General features: G+C 34.9%; 1 protein-coding gene across 1 annotated transcript; it reads right to left on the bottom strand.

The window, feature by feature from the left end:
- Window positions 1-14,790, bottom strand: LOC131610639 (5'-3' exoribonuclease 4-like). The gene is made up of 22 exons (XM_058882640.1): window positions 14,413-14,790; window positions 13,611-13,713; window positions 13,039-13,115; window positions 12,764-12,955; window positions 12,518-12,637; window positions 12,355-12,417; window positions 12,119-12,265; window positions 11,858-12,022; window positions 11,576-11,653; window positions 11,314-11,400; window positions 6,720-6,800; window positions 5,450-5,545; window positions 4,703-4,773; window positions 3,402-3,530; window positions 3,244-3,320; window positions 3,121-3,161; window positions 2,924-2,998; window positions 2,305-2,456; window positions 2,109-2,213; window positions 1,957-2,032; window positions 1,648-1,727; window positions 1-1,278 (listed from the first exon to the last, which is right to left on the bottom strand). Exons 1-22 carry the CDS (start codon window positions 14,608-14,610, stop codon window positions 621-623), a joined length of 2,871 nt encoding a protein of 956 aa, XP_058738623.1. The 5' UTR covers window positions 14,611-14,790; the 3' UTR covers window positions 1-620.
- Window positions 14,791-15,192: the final 402 nt, after the last annotated feature.

The following is a 15,192-nucleotide window of genomic DNA, read 5'->3' as shown; positions in this document are numbered from 1 at the left end:
TGAGAAAATATAATTTGTTTATCTAAATAATTCAAGTAATAAACTTAATATTATTTATTCTCGTCTGCACGACAATAGACTATGCGAAGACGACTAGAAGAAAATGGAGGCATTCTACCTTCCATTTTTGCAGTCTCCCTTGTATGTATCCAGTCATCTAATCCACCCTACTCCACCGATAAATGTCGCAACATTTAAGGTTAAAATTAGAAACAAAAAATAAAATACAGCAATTGAATGAGCACCTAGCCCAGCACAATATTAGAACATTTTTTACAATAATCAAGTTGATATCCTCCAATGGCCTTGACCAGCTCGATGGGTACAGAACTTGGAATGTATGAAAATCATGAACATCTCATGGCTCTGGCACCTTTCCGACACTGGTATAGGCCCGAGCCACTATCAAGTGTGGTGGCAGATAATAGCAGCACCTTCCTTGCAGAATGTCTTTGACGGCTTTTGATGTGCATTTGTCGGCCTATCGCATTAGGGTCTCAAATGGATGTCCGCTGAAACTCCAGAGATGAACTTGGATGAGCTCCAATCTGGGGCTGAGAGAAGCAACAAGCAAGAGCATTCCCGTTAAATAAGACAGATAAAATTTACAACAATCACCATTAATTCCCCTGCTCTGGCATATCTTGGGGATTGCGAGTTTTAATTTGGTACACCTTAATGGGTTTATCATAAGCTCCCCCTAATGCAGCTTCTTGATGCCTAGCATATGTTCCATCCGTATCTGGAGCTTTACTAATCCAGTTTGGAGGGGGTATAGGAGGACCAATGTTCTGGACAAATTGGGGTTGTAGATTGGTTGGATGCCCTGAATTTTGCGGCCTCATTAACATCATTGCAGGTGTCTTTGGTGAAGCCGCTACAGATGACCTAGGTTTCACACCTTCATCCATTGTTAAACCATGAAATCCGGTTTTCATGTTGTGGAACTGTTCATGGTAGTGCGACCTATCTTGTATCCTAATATTCTGTCTGTCATTTTGCCAACCATTTGACGACATTGGAAATCTAGGCCTAGTCATTATGCCCTGGGGGCTGTAATTTTGTCCATAATAATTGTTTGATTCTTCACCATAATATCTTCCAGATCCAGAGGCTCCAGTTGGTCTGACCTTGTTCATTGTATGATGGCCATGAAACTGGTCCCGTAATCCATATGATGTATTATTATTATTATTATTGAATTGTAAGGAGTTTCTGACAAGACGGTGAGCTGCTTCTCCTAGTTGAGGGCCGGCAATTGCTCCAGGTACCTGTTGTCTGTGAGATGTGACAAAATAGAAAAGTAAGAGCTCGTTGAAATTATACGACTTATCACGCACAATATAAAGACCAGATTTCATACACCAAAATCTTCATGATCTTAATATGAAGGGCAATATGAGAATGTAACGAAACCTACATAACATGAAATTTTCTAGATTTTCCACATAAATATATCTTCAAGTATGGATGATTTCTTCAGGAAAAAAATCCACATATAGTAGTAATATTACCGCATTGAACATTAAATTTAAGTAGTTCTGGGATGCGATGGTTGTAATATTCTTTAACAAAAGGCATGAATATGAAAATAATGTCACACTCACACCAGTGACCAAGCTAACAAACTCCAGAATGGATTCTCACCTTTCTCTGGCATGATGCCGCCTACTATTGTCTTCATGCCATAACACAGGAAGAGGTTTAATATCACCGGCTCTTAATATCTGCAAACATAACCAATATTAAAGTATATGTGATCAATGTCCTTGAACCAAAAGGAAAAGACAAGAATTAAACTTTCTTTGAAAATAATGTAACAATAGTTGATAAAATGAATTTACACATGGCAGCCATCTGAGTCATGTAATTGACAAAAAAATCTAGTCATGGAACACCATCTACGGGATGAATTCATTAACAATTTATGCTAGATGCTAAGAGAAGTATACAGACCTTTTTGGGCATTACTACACCATCCGGAGGTTTTGGGATATGCCTATGACTACGAGGATTAAGGTAAGTAATATTTCTGAAATTTAAAAACACTCAACATGAGTACATCACAAGATTTTAAAATATTAGGCATGTTGAGGGAAAACACTTACAAAACTTGATTATATGTGATATCCTGCAAGCCTCCGACGGGAGAAGATACAACCGTTCTGAACACATTTCTTTCATATGACCAAAGAAATCCATTCATGCCATCACTGCCAATCAAGAAAACATGACAAGCACATGAGTCCTATTAAAAGGCTACGCAGAATTTGATTAATTACCATTACCAACACATTGACTAACCTAGCAATCGGGTCAATCGGCATAGCAGGTCTTCCTCCAAGAGGTATATAACTATAATTTTGGTAATAGTAAGAGATATGTGGAACCAACTTATGCGCACAGCTGACATAAAGCAAATCAAGCATCTTACTATTTCGGCGATGTTCCTCCTCCTGCACATAACAACTCAATGAAATTGAGCACTCGAGCGCAACTAAGAATAGATTGGTCTCGTAAATTCAAGTGCTGTAGAGCATGGGTCGCTCTAGACAAACAATATGTGAAGCTACAAGTTGGAAAGAATACAAAGAAAAAAATCCATCTCAAACCCCCCTCCTCTCAAAAAGAATGTGCAATTGAGTTAAAAAAAATATGGGATAATTACTGTAACAAGAGAATGCAATGACAGAACACTGGTACTTATCAGGTCTATTTAACAGCTGCTACTGTCAATAAACAACTATTTTAATAAACCATAATCATCCTTTTCTTATCAGATTTATTCTTTGATATAATTTGAAAGCCGGCAGCTTTGGACCACAAGTCTGAATTATGTTCATAAATGTGGTAGACGAGAAATAAACAGAGTAACAAAACAACACATCCTATACAAAAGCAATAATAATAAAATTTTCCAGACCGTTAATGTGCTTTCAAGCGTCCTTGTGGCAGAAAGCAACTTCTTCTCATCAATAAATGGCAGCTTGGCAACACCCTGAAAATACTCCAAACAAAAGCATTATAGCCACTTCATTCTAAGGCATTCATAAAATGTTTTAGTGATGAAAAATCACATACGAGCACATGTGTACACAAGACAAAACATTACTACATTACCTGCCATGAATATTTTTTGCCATTCATATCAATCTCAAAATCTGTCAAAAAGCAATCCAAGTAAAATACTAGAAAGTATACAAGATGTAGCAGAATACATCAATAACAGCCAAGTGATCTCACCAGAAGGATAGAATTGAAGAATAGGTGATGAAGGATTAGTCATCAAATCTCGATATCTTTCAGGCAGTGCACTTGAACTGTATCAAAAAATTAACAAGCATCAATATATGAAGAGTCATGTGATACAACAGATCTGAAGATGCAGGAAGCGAAGAAACCTTGAAGAGGGTAGAGTCCCCATGAGCTGATCAAATGGTTTGAATGGTTCTCCCATAAAAAAAGTTATTTCCAGATCAGCTAAATCTTTAAGATCAGAAGCAAAAGGAGCATAATGGTACGGGTAATACCTGATGAAACAATAAATATTGAACAATTTGAATAAAGTGGTAATTCAATACAAATGAAAGGCTCTATGAGATAATTATGTCATCATAAAGCAATTCAAAATCCAACGCCTATATCCCAGTCAACAAGATGGTAGTCAAGATCGCGAGTCATCACGTGAAATTTTGGAGCCTGCGATCTAGATGGTTCTGGGCGTTTTCGTGCATGGATGGAATCGCAATTTGGTGGTCACGCACGGCTCCCGCGTAAACGGTGGAATCGGGCGACTCTTCCATTTAGGGTTTCTCAGTTGGATTTGCAGATTAGGTCCACGACCCGGTTGCTCAAACACACCTTTTGGGATAAGAAAACCCTTTAAAACTCGTTTGAAACACTTCACTAGCTGCGACGATTAATTTCTTGTCCACAAATCCCATTTGTTTGTGAAAAACCATCCAACTTCTTGAACGTATGAACTCCCTCTCTCACGTTGCATTCTGCTCTGTTTTCTTTGCTGATGTAGGTTTTTGGATATGAACTCCCTCTCTCACCCTGCTCTGTGTTGCTACTTTTATCTGAAGTGTACTGTTCGCTACATTACGAACAACTATTTCCCTGCTATGAATCCTAGTTGTTTGTGGCATTTATGACTTTTGTATAAATATGTTACAAATTTTATAATAAAAAGTTTGAGTTTTAAGTATTTTGAATGTAATTTGATTTTTACTTAATTAGGTTTATATGCATATAAATGACCTGTCAAAAAACAATGAATATATTACTATCCCCAATTCATGATCTTGTGACCGCTTCCCAATTCTGTGTAGAATCTTAACTCTGACTACCATAGTCATCAAGGCATTCAGATTACTTTACATTCCTTATAATCGTATAATCCTAGAATGGCAGTATTAAGCTACCAAATAATCGTAAGTCAAACAAATATCCCGAATTTGAGACAAGTCAGCTTCCTAGTACTAAAAAAAGGTCAAAGTAGTTGCAATTGATCCTTGTGAGACCAATAATGAGGGTAACTTCGCACAGCATAGGTTTAGAAGAACATTTTTCACCAAAACTAGTTACCAAGTATTTTATTCATGTAAATGTACAGCTTGTTGATCCAATATCATAAAAATAGTAAGCACTGGAGAGCAAATATAACCTATAACTGTTATCTCAGAAAAACATAACTAACCACTGCCATGAGCAAACACCCTGATAGTAATACCGGCAAACCCAGCAAAGGCCTTCTACATATTTCAAGACCTACAGGGAAAAATGTGGTAATCAGCTATCTATTAACGAGATATAAATGAAAACCAAAAATTAATGGACTTGAGTACAATAGTCATTACCAAGAAAGTAAAAAATATGCAATCCAACAAATATCTATTAATACATTAAATAAATATTCAGCCAGTGCAGCAGTACTCTGCCCTATTTACTCATGAGCATAACATACAAGGAACTACACAAGCATATTCCCTTTACTCCTTATGGAGGAAGTTTTGGGCAATCCTCCGGTCACTGCTACTCCTAGTAATGCCCAAAGTTTGACAGTTTTTTTTAAAGAGAAGTTAAAAAAGATAAAACCATACATGCCAAGTGTTCCAATTTGAATTGAAGGAATACATACTCCTTTAGTACTGAATTATTCTTCCTTCTTGTGAAACACAAGCTCATAAAAAGATCAAAATTCAAGACAAGCTAACAGCATGTCTCCAACATTCAGTATAGAAATTGGAAAATTCTACGTGCTTGTCTAAAACATGTTTCAGAAAATTGAAAATCTCATCACTGAACATATGGAAATTTGAATATTTTAAGCAACGAAATTGTAATTTAAATACTTATTCCTGTTTTGTGCTATCAGTGTTTTGTCGTAAGTCGCAATGTGAATATGTGTAAAAGAACAGTAAACAAGAATACTGGCTGAACTTACTATATCTTTCTTAATCCTCTCAATCTCCTCTGGATCTGATGCACCAAACTTTTCAGCATAATACCTTTCCGTGTATCCAGGCTCTCCTAACTTAACCTGAGATGATAAACACCCGGCAGTTTATAAAACAAATCTATATTGTTAATCCCAAATAGAATCGCGTAACATCGACCCCCTAAAATGCTATAGCGCGATAGCCGTTATTGCGAAGACTACAAATCATTGTGCAAACTGCAAAACATTAATACACAAAATTAAAGAAACCTTCATACTTAATGATTAAAGAACCTATAGTACAGAGTAAAAAAACTTAAACTGAGAAGAAAAAAACATAGCAGAACTGAACCAAAAGTAGGAAGAACATATTGACTGATTGTGAGCAAGAACATAATGACTAACATAATTATACTCTTAAAAGGGTCCATGGCATCTATACCCTTAAAAAAGATGGGTTTTAAAAATGGTTTGATGATTTTCGTCCCCAAACCCTCCTAATAGGGGCTGTAATACCGGGGTATAGGGCTGCAATAGCGACGGCTACACCCACAATTGTTGATGGCGGCTCACGGGCCAAAAGCGTCGCACCAAACCCTACCACACCAACACTATGCTACTTTGCTATAGTGCATTATTGACAACATAGAAAAAAATTCTCATGACTTCTACATTTCATAACCGTTATGGTAAAAATATTAGCCTAGCCATGTTTTAGTGTGTTCAGGTTTTACTTTTTTGCATCAATTGCACCCTAAAAAAAGTAAATCCATCTAATCAAAGACCCTTAATCTACTTCTAACTGATAAAAGGAACATTCAATTTCAAAAATGAACACTTTAGCCTGGAAAGAAAGGGAGTTACAATAAAGTTATTCTAGAAGAACTACTTAAAAAGGATTCAAAAAATTCAGTTGGACCAACATGGTAAGTTTTTTAGTGAACACACTTCCGAATACAATAACCTGGTGTGTTTGAAGATGGAATCAAGGTTAGAAGGGCCTTCTGATTACATTAACATAAAATGGTATAGTTCTGTAAGTCAGAGTGTGAATTCGATAACCACAGTTCTATGGGAAAACAATGTCTGCATAACTCCTATACAAGTTACATTGCTATCCTTGGTGTATGCTTAGGAAGCCAGTAGAATAATTTGGTCTGAGACTTTAGAAAGTTAATTGTGGTGGAGTTTCCAAACATGCATTTAAAATTCAGTATAAAAAAATTAGTCAAGCCAATTGCTGAAAAGATTCTGGCAATAAAAAATATTACTGAACCTTATCTGCAGCTGAGGCTGGTGGCCCTTGAGGCATTTCTCCTCTTGCCCTAGCTCTCATCCCTTCACTAATTTCTTGAGCCTAAAATACAACCAAATCACAAGTCACAAATATTATACATTTGCAAGTAAACTTCAAATCATATTAAAGATGATGCATATGGTTGGTGCATATCAGTTTCATGAAATTGACAACCACTAGTTTTCATCCCTTCATTAATTTCTTGAGCCTAAAACACAATCAAATCACAGATAATATACATTTACAGGTAAACTTAAAACAATATCAAAGATGTCAACCAAAAAAAAAAAACAATATGGAATATATATATATATATATATATATATATATATATATATATATATATATATATATATATATATATATATATATATATATATATATATATTTATATATATATATATATATATATATATATATATATATATATATATATATATATATCTATATATCTATATATCTATATATATCTATATATCTATATATATCTATATCTATATCTATATCTATATCTATATCTATATATATATCTATATATATATATATATATATATATATATATATATATATATATATATATATATATATATATATATATATATATATATATATATATATATATCTATATATCTATATATATCTATATCTATATCTATATATCTATATATATCTATATCTATATATCTATATATATCTATATCTATATATCTATATATATCTATATCTATCTATCTATATATATATATATATCTATATCTATATATATATATATCTATATCTATATCTATATCTATATCTATATCTATATCTATATCTATATCTATATCTATATCTATATCTATATCTATATCTATATCTATATCTATATATATATATATATATATATATATATATATATATATATATATATATATATATATATATATATATATATATATATATATATATATATATATATATATATATATGACTTGCGCATATCAGTTCTTGACAGACGGCCTTGAGAAGGTATTAATGCAACTTGTGAACGACATCCCCCAGAAATGAAGCCTAATGTCACATTCAACCCCTTCACAATTCCTGTTGGAATAAGACAAAAGGATAGAAGGGGAAAATATAACTACGGGAAACACATATCATTGTATGTATGTTGGTTCATGCATGTGCATGTCTGCAAAAAGTGACAGCCAAAACCGAACCACAGAATTACAGATTACAATGCAGAAAGGATAAAAAACAATAATCTAGAACTTTATTGGATTAACAAGATCACTCATTCTTAGCATGACCCGTCCTGACTAACCATTGAGTTATACTACAGTCATTCCTTCATTCATCATACATTTGATGGCTAAGTATAACTACGCAAATCAAGTTCATGTTATAGCTAGAGTTTAATCCGCCAAGTAGCCAAAGCCAATTTAGTTCCTCCTTAGATACTCATTCATTGCAGCTTTAAATGTTTTGAAGCAGAATAATTAAAAAAGGCTTCAACTCTTATCAAATTAATTTCAAATCAACTCGCTTATTAAAAAAAAAAAATTTCAAATCAACTCAAATATGTGACAATAATTAAAATTGAGAAAAAAAAATTATGTACATCAATTACACAGCAACAACCAAGCTTTTTCCACTAAGTGGAGTCAGTTACATGGATCAAACGACGCCATAATGTTCTATAAAATACCATACTTTTGTCCAACACTTTAATCTCGAGATCCTTCTTAATAGATTGTCTAGTTTTTTCTAGGTCTTTCTCTACCTCTAATGGTTTGGCTACCTTCTATCTAATCTACAATTCTTACTACAAAATCTAATGTTGTCATTTCTAATCTTATCCAGTCCAGTATTACCACACATCCAACGCAACATCTTCATCTCTGCTACACTTAATTTATTTTCATATTGATTCTTTGCAGCCCAACACTCTGTCCTATAAAACATTGTCGGTCATACAATCGTCTAATAAAATTTTCCCTTCAATTTGAATGATACTTTCGTATCACATGAAACACCCGAGGACTGAGGCTCACGTCCATTTGAACTACCCAACATGAATTTGATGGTTTACATCTCCTATTTTAAGATCATTTAGTACTATGGACCTAAAATATTTGTATGACATGATCTCCAACTTTCACCTCTAAGTCAGACACGCTTTGCCTTTTGCTAAAATTACATTCCATATACTTTGTCTTGTTTCTGCTCAAGCAGAAGACATATGCTTCTAAGGTTCTCCTCCAAGTCTCCAACTTCCCATTTAATATTTTCCTCAACTCTCCGAGTAAGACTATCATTTGCAAAAAAAACATACAATTTGGTACTAAATCTAGGACGTGTTCCGTAAGTACATGCAAAAGTAAAAAAAAAAGGGTTAGGGACCTTGGAGCAATCCTATTTTTATGGGAAAATCGTCTGTATTTGCCTTGTGTCCCTTACACTAATCAAGAGCCCTTCTTACATATCTTTGATAGCTAGAATATGGCCAATCCTAACCTATGAAGCACGGACACCTCTAAGAGTAGCCGTGTCGCGGTGTCCGACACGTGTCGGTGTCCGACACTTGTATGACACCCGTACGACACATGTCAGAAAAGTCAAACGAGTGTCGGAAAAGTCAGACAAGTGTCTCCCGAAAAATAGGTTTTTTTGCTGTTTTGACACTCTTTAAATCGGTGTCGGACATTCGTATGACACTCGCACAACACGTGTCGAACAATTCAGACAAAGTTTTTCAAAAACATTTGTTTTCAACATACCTTACACGTCTTTTGGACATGTATTGAAACAATATTATCAACAAAAAATTAAAGACATTAGTTTTTATTAGAATTTTTTTAACACTTTTAATAATAGATAGATAATTGAAACTTCAATACTATTGTATATATAGCGGAGTCAATGTCCTATATTTTTGATATTATCGGTGTCGAAGTGTCCATGTCGTGTCGCGGTGTCCGTGTCGGAGTCCATGCTTCATAGATCCTAACTCTTTCTTTTTCTAGGGTTTTTCACAAAATCTCTCTCGCCACTCTATCATACGTCTTCTCCAAATCATTGAAAACTAAGTAAAGTCTTTTTTATCCATCTTATAGCATCACTCACTCGTCTATGATCGACCTCTCAGACATAAAATCAAATTGACGATCATTAATTTCAATCTCTTTACTAAGTCTTCATTCAATCACTCTTTCACAATTTCATGGCATGACTCGTAAGTTTAATTTCTCTATAACTTGTCCAATTTTCTATATCTCCCTTGTTCTTGTAGATCAAAATTAAAGTGTTTTTTCTCTATTCAATGCTTCTTTTACCTTGTGCTCATGAATCAAATGATATAAATTATAGTTTTGATTCACTTCTCTAACATTTAGCCTATTAGAGTCTGGTAAAATCTCATATCGTTCATTAAATAAATTATGGAAACAATTCTTTCATCTAACTCTTTATATCATTTTCTTAAACCAAAAATTTATCGTCTTCATCGTTAATACACTTAACTTGATCCAAGTCTCTGGTCTTTCTTTCTTTTTCTTAGCAAGTTTATATATTGATTTTTCTCCTTCCTTGGTTCCTAAGTGTTGGGAGTCTCACATTGGAAGGATATAGCCTAAAAATATATCAATAAGTGGGGGCAATCCCCACCTTACAAATCGGTTTTATATGGTTGTGTTAAGCCCAACCACAATTCTAAGATGATATCATAGTATATCCATAATTTGTTGGGCCACTTACTATGAGGGTTCCACTATAATACCATTCACCATTTATATCCACGCACCAAGCCAAATAGTGTTGAGCGTGAGGGGTGTGTTAAGAGTCCCACGTTGGAAAAGATGTGGCCTAGAAATATGTTCACAAGTGGGGGCAATCTTCATCTAACAAGATAATTTTGTAAAGTTGTGTTATGCTCAACCACAATTCTAAGACTAAGGATTGGTATAACCCATCAAAAGCTTGAGTTTTTGCTTCGCTTACCTCCTTCTCGGTCTCTTTCCTAACTTCATTATAATTTTGCGAATTTCAGCATTTTCACTCCTAAACCGATCTTTAAAACATTCCCTTTTAATTTTAACTTTATTCTCAACAATTTCATTCCACCGCCAAGATTCTTTACTCCCACTTCTTAATCCTCCCAACATCTCTTTTGTTACTTTTATAATCCCCTGGGGCATCTTGTCCCCCCACATTCATTTGCTCTTTTTTGTGGCTGTCGGAAGCCTTTCTCGAAGATCTTTGTTGGAAAATCCTTTGTTTTTCACCCTTAAAATGCCATCACTTTATCCGGAGCTTGTAGCTTCTTCTCTTTGCTCCCCTCTTAGTCTTAACCCTTACATCCATAACCAATACTCTATGTTGGATAACCAATAATCTATGTTGGGTAGGCAATATTGACGGAACAACTTTGTTACCAACCAACTCTAAATACAGAACATTGATACATCATAACTTTGACAGTTAAGAAGTTTGATTATCTCATAAATTCCGAGAGTTCACGAGTTTAAGGATCCATAATAACTACCCCTTCCGAAAAGCAAGACAGTCAAACACAGAAAGTCAGAAATCACAATACCTGCTGAATGCGGACTCGTTTCTGAAATATTTGATCTTCGTGAACAGCAACGCACTGAATGAAATACTCCACTCTCTCTAAGAAAACCTGGGAGGTTTATTGATATTCACATTTCAATGCTTATTGAAAGAAATCAAAACCAAATCACAAAAAATAGCAACCGAACGACTGCTGGAAAAGAATCTATCACATTCAAGACCAAATCACTGCCTTACAATAACAAATGCAAAACTGAACACAATTTCAGAGAAGAAAAATTTACCTCACCCGCATCAGTAAGATAGCCACCCATGGCAGTGAATTCCTTTCTATAGATTTGCATCAATAAATTCACAGCCCCCTGAGAAGGTAAAAAGCTTATCAAAGAGTATATCAACCATTAGGTAGAAAGCAAAATATCTAGATAAAAGGGCTAAACTTAAGTAAGTTAAGGTCCTACATCCAAAGAATAAAGATCAATATGTAGTAACAAGAAGCAGATTGAATTGGCATATTTTCTGTTGAGCAACAGCTCAGTTTAACATGGCACCTGCCAGATGCTTACCTCACGTATCTCTAATGTTGGCATATGTGGAAGAAAGTCATTGCCAACAAAGAAGCATAGGAATACAAAATCATCTACTATGCGCTCAAAGTCGATCTCAAACAGAGGGTTGGGGATCGACAATTCACATTGCAAATATTCACGCAGCACCCAAATGTGAAGAAACTGTGAACCGAATTAGTAAGTAATAAAAAATCAAAATGACAGATTCAACAGAAAAGTAAAGATTTAGATTGACATGCCAGATTTGAATCCTCCAACCTGATATTTCTTCTTATGAATTGGGGTATCATCAACAGGATTCCAGTCCCCAGGTTTATCACCTGGTTTACCGCGACACTCAGCTGCAAGATGGCCAACTTGGCCACACATGTAACACTTCTCTTGTTGTCCAGGAAAAGTAATTACCTGTTCATTGAGATAATTAATCACCAAGACAATCCATTGCGATCAATAGAGTTAAAATCAGCACTACAATTCATACACCAGAAACTAACCTCCCTCAATATTGAAAAATGAATCTCATGTGTAGCTAAGGCCAACATAATCAAATCAGCATCCTGATTTAAAGATCACATCACCCAATGTAAAGATCAATGAATGGATAAATATACTAACATCAGAGAAGGTGAGATTTCCAGAATTGGATAAAATACTCACTAATCCATACAAACAATGTCGAGTATTTGGATTGAAACCAGGAAGGTTACGCTGCAATCGAATATATTCCATTATCTTATGTTCTCCCTCGCCAGGAACATTTGAATCAGAAAGCAAGACCTTCAAATAATCACCCAAAGCAGGTCCATTAATAAATTAATACATAAATATAACAGACAAACTATCCTGAAAACGGATGTATGTGCCATTTGGGTAAGGAATATATCAGGATAAGGTCAAGTGCACCTTTGTATGCCGCCAGCCAGGGTTGTAATTCAATCTAGTTTGTATGTAATACTGAAGTGCCACTGACAGCACTGCCATAAACGGAGTGCCAGGAGTAATGACATTTGAGTCATGAGTCTCAGGTTTTTCTTTAGGTGTTAAGAGTTCTATCTGATCAGCAAATTCATTCCTGAGCCTTTCCTCTTCAGCTTCCTATAACACCCCATTGTAAGTCAAAACTTGGTCACAAAAATAGTAAGAAACCAATGTAAACAAAGGCACATTCATTTACTTACAGCCTCAGCTGCATCTTTAGCAGCTCGAAAACGCCGAGAACGTTGCTGGTTCATTTTGGCTCTCGGTGCAACACCATCTGAAGGGGCAAGAAAAATAAATATGAAAAGGAAATGATTGAAACAAGAAACCAATTCAAAGTTAAGTAAGACACACAATCTTAACATTACAAAATATAGAAAGATTGCAGCCTTCCAAAAATTGGATACAAGTTTTAATCTTGCCATAATGGCTTTTTTCCTGTTTGTAACTAGAAAAGATTTGCCGTAAATTTGAATGGTCAACCACTAAAGAATGTACTTAGTATGTGTTAAGTTACAAATAATTGAAAGTTTAACAAAAACCATGTTGCTAGATGTGTATAAACTTGTCGTTACAAGATTGTTGTCATTAAAGTATTAAATATCTTGGATTTAGAACACAAAGTAAGCGGCAAGTGGCAATGAAGATACGGTAACATGAGTAAATTTGACATGTCTATGATGAGTAAAGTTAGTGCATTACAGAAATACAAAAAACATTAAAATGCATTACAGAAAACCAGAAATACAAAAAACATTAAAATGCAACATACCAATTGCAAGATAAAGAAGCTTCCTTGGGCGAACCAATGAAAAGAGATGGTCAATGTAGTCAAACATTAATTTGAATACATCGTCATAGGTAGCAGGCGCTGGCTGCATTAGAAAAATTAATCAACAAGCATTTTGCATAATAGAATAAACAAATTCAAGTTTACATTCCATGGATTCAAACACAATCAATAAATTCCTGATTCCAAATTGCCATAGAATAGTCTGCTTCATAGTTCATGAGATTCCACTCTACTCATGTCAAATCATATCTTCAATGAATAAACACTAGTGGCACAAAAAACTCACAAATCCTCTAAGAGCCTGTTTGGATAAACAATCCAAACAGTTTTTTTGAAGCTTATAGCACAAGTGCTTATCAAAATAAGCACTTATGAAAAAGCTTGCATAAGCTATTTTTCTAACAAAAGATAAAATAAATTTAAATTATTTTTATATCAGCTATAAATTGTTTTCATAAGTATTTTTGAGAACTTAAAAAAGTTTATGAATAATGCTACAAGCTATTTTAACAAGCTCTTCCTAAAGAAGCTTATCTTAATAAGTCAATCCAAAGAGCCGCTAAACACAGCAACAAACTTCGAACAATCAATTCAACAACAAAAAACTAAGCACAGAACATCAATTCACTACACATGACGACCTTAACAACTAAATCGAATTTCAAAGACCTTAAACGATGAATTGAAAAGAAATCTGAGAAGTTCAGCACCACAATTTATCGCTCAACCGAAAAAACTAAACAAATAGCGTAAGATGGAACGAAATTGAAGTGAGGAGTACCTTGCCGTCAGGATGAAAACAAGGGTGAATGATGCCGTTCATGTCCAAATACAAGTTATCAAACTCCATGCCGTTGGGATTAGGTTTAGACACGTCAACGGGAAACGAACCACCGCCGACGGATTCTTCTTCCACGACATCGACAATCGATCGAGGATACCGATCCGCGAGCCACCGGTAAAACGCTGGTACTCCCATTTTCCGGTTCGGTTCGGTTTGGTCCGGTTCGGAAACGATCGGAGAGAGAAAGAGGGAAATAAAATTTAAGAAGAGATGGAGATCTCTGTTGCCAGTTTCGAATGTACGGGGCGGATGCGGTGGCCGACTAGTACTTTGATGAGAGTAACGCTGTGTTTGGATCTATGGAAATATAACAGAAAGAAAAAAAGTGGAAATTTATTTTTCTTCCGTTGGTGCTTCGTAAGAGAGTGGAAATAAATTTTGAGTTGGGACCCACACTCAAACATTTCCCACGAATGGAGAGAGTAGAAGAACTACCAACTACTTAAAATATTATGTATTTTTTTTTGTCTAAAAAATATTATTTTCTCTCTATTTTAAAAGGAAATATTTCGGGGTGGGTGGAATCGCTTGGTTGGCACCTGCTAATTGAGTTAAGGAGTTAACGAAGTTGTTGGTTCAGAATTCAATACCTGACAGCAGCATGTATTTGTAAAGACATCCCGAAACCACGACTCCTCGGGTTGCTGCAGAGCGGTAATCTTCTGGTCGTGATTGTAGAACTTCTAGAGATGCTTATCTTTCTAAAGAAAACACAAT

This window comes from Vicia villosa, linkage group LG6 (genome assembly GCF_029867415.1).
Source record: "Vicia villosa cultivar HV-30 ecotype Madison, WI linkage group LG6, Vvil1.0, whole genome shotgun sequence".
NCBI lineage: Eukaryota > Viridiplantae > Streptophyta > Magnoliopsida > Fabales > Fabaceae > Vicia > Vicia villosa.
This window is presented reverse-complemented; position numbering and strand designations above follow the sequence as displayed.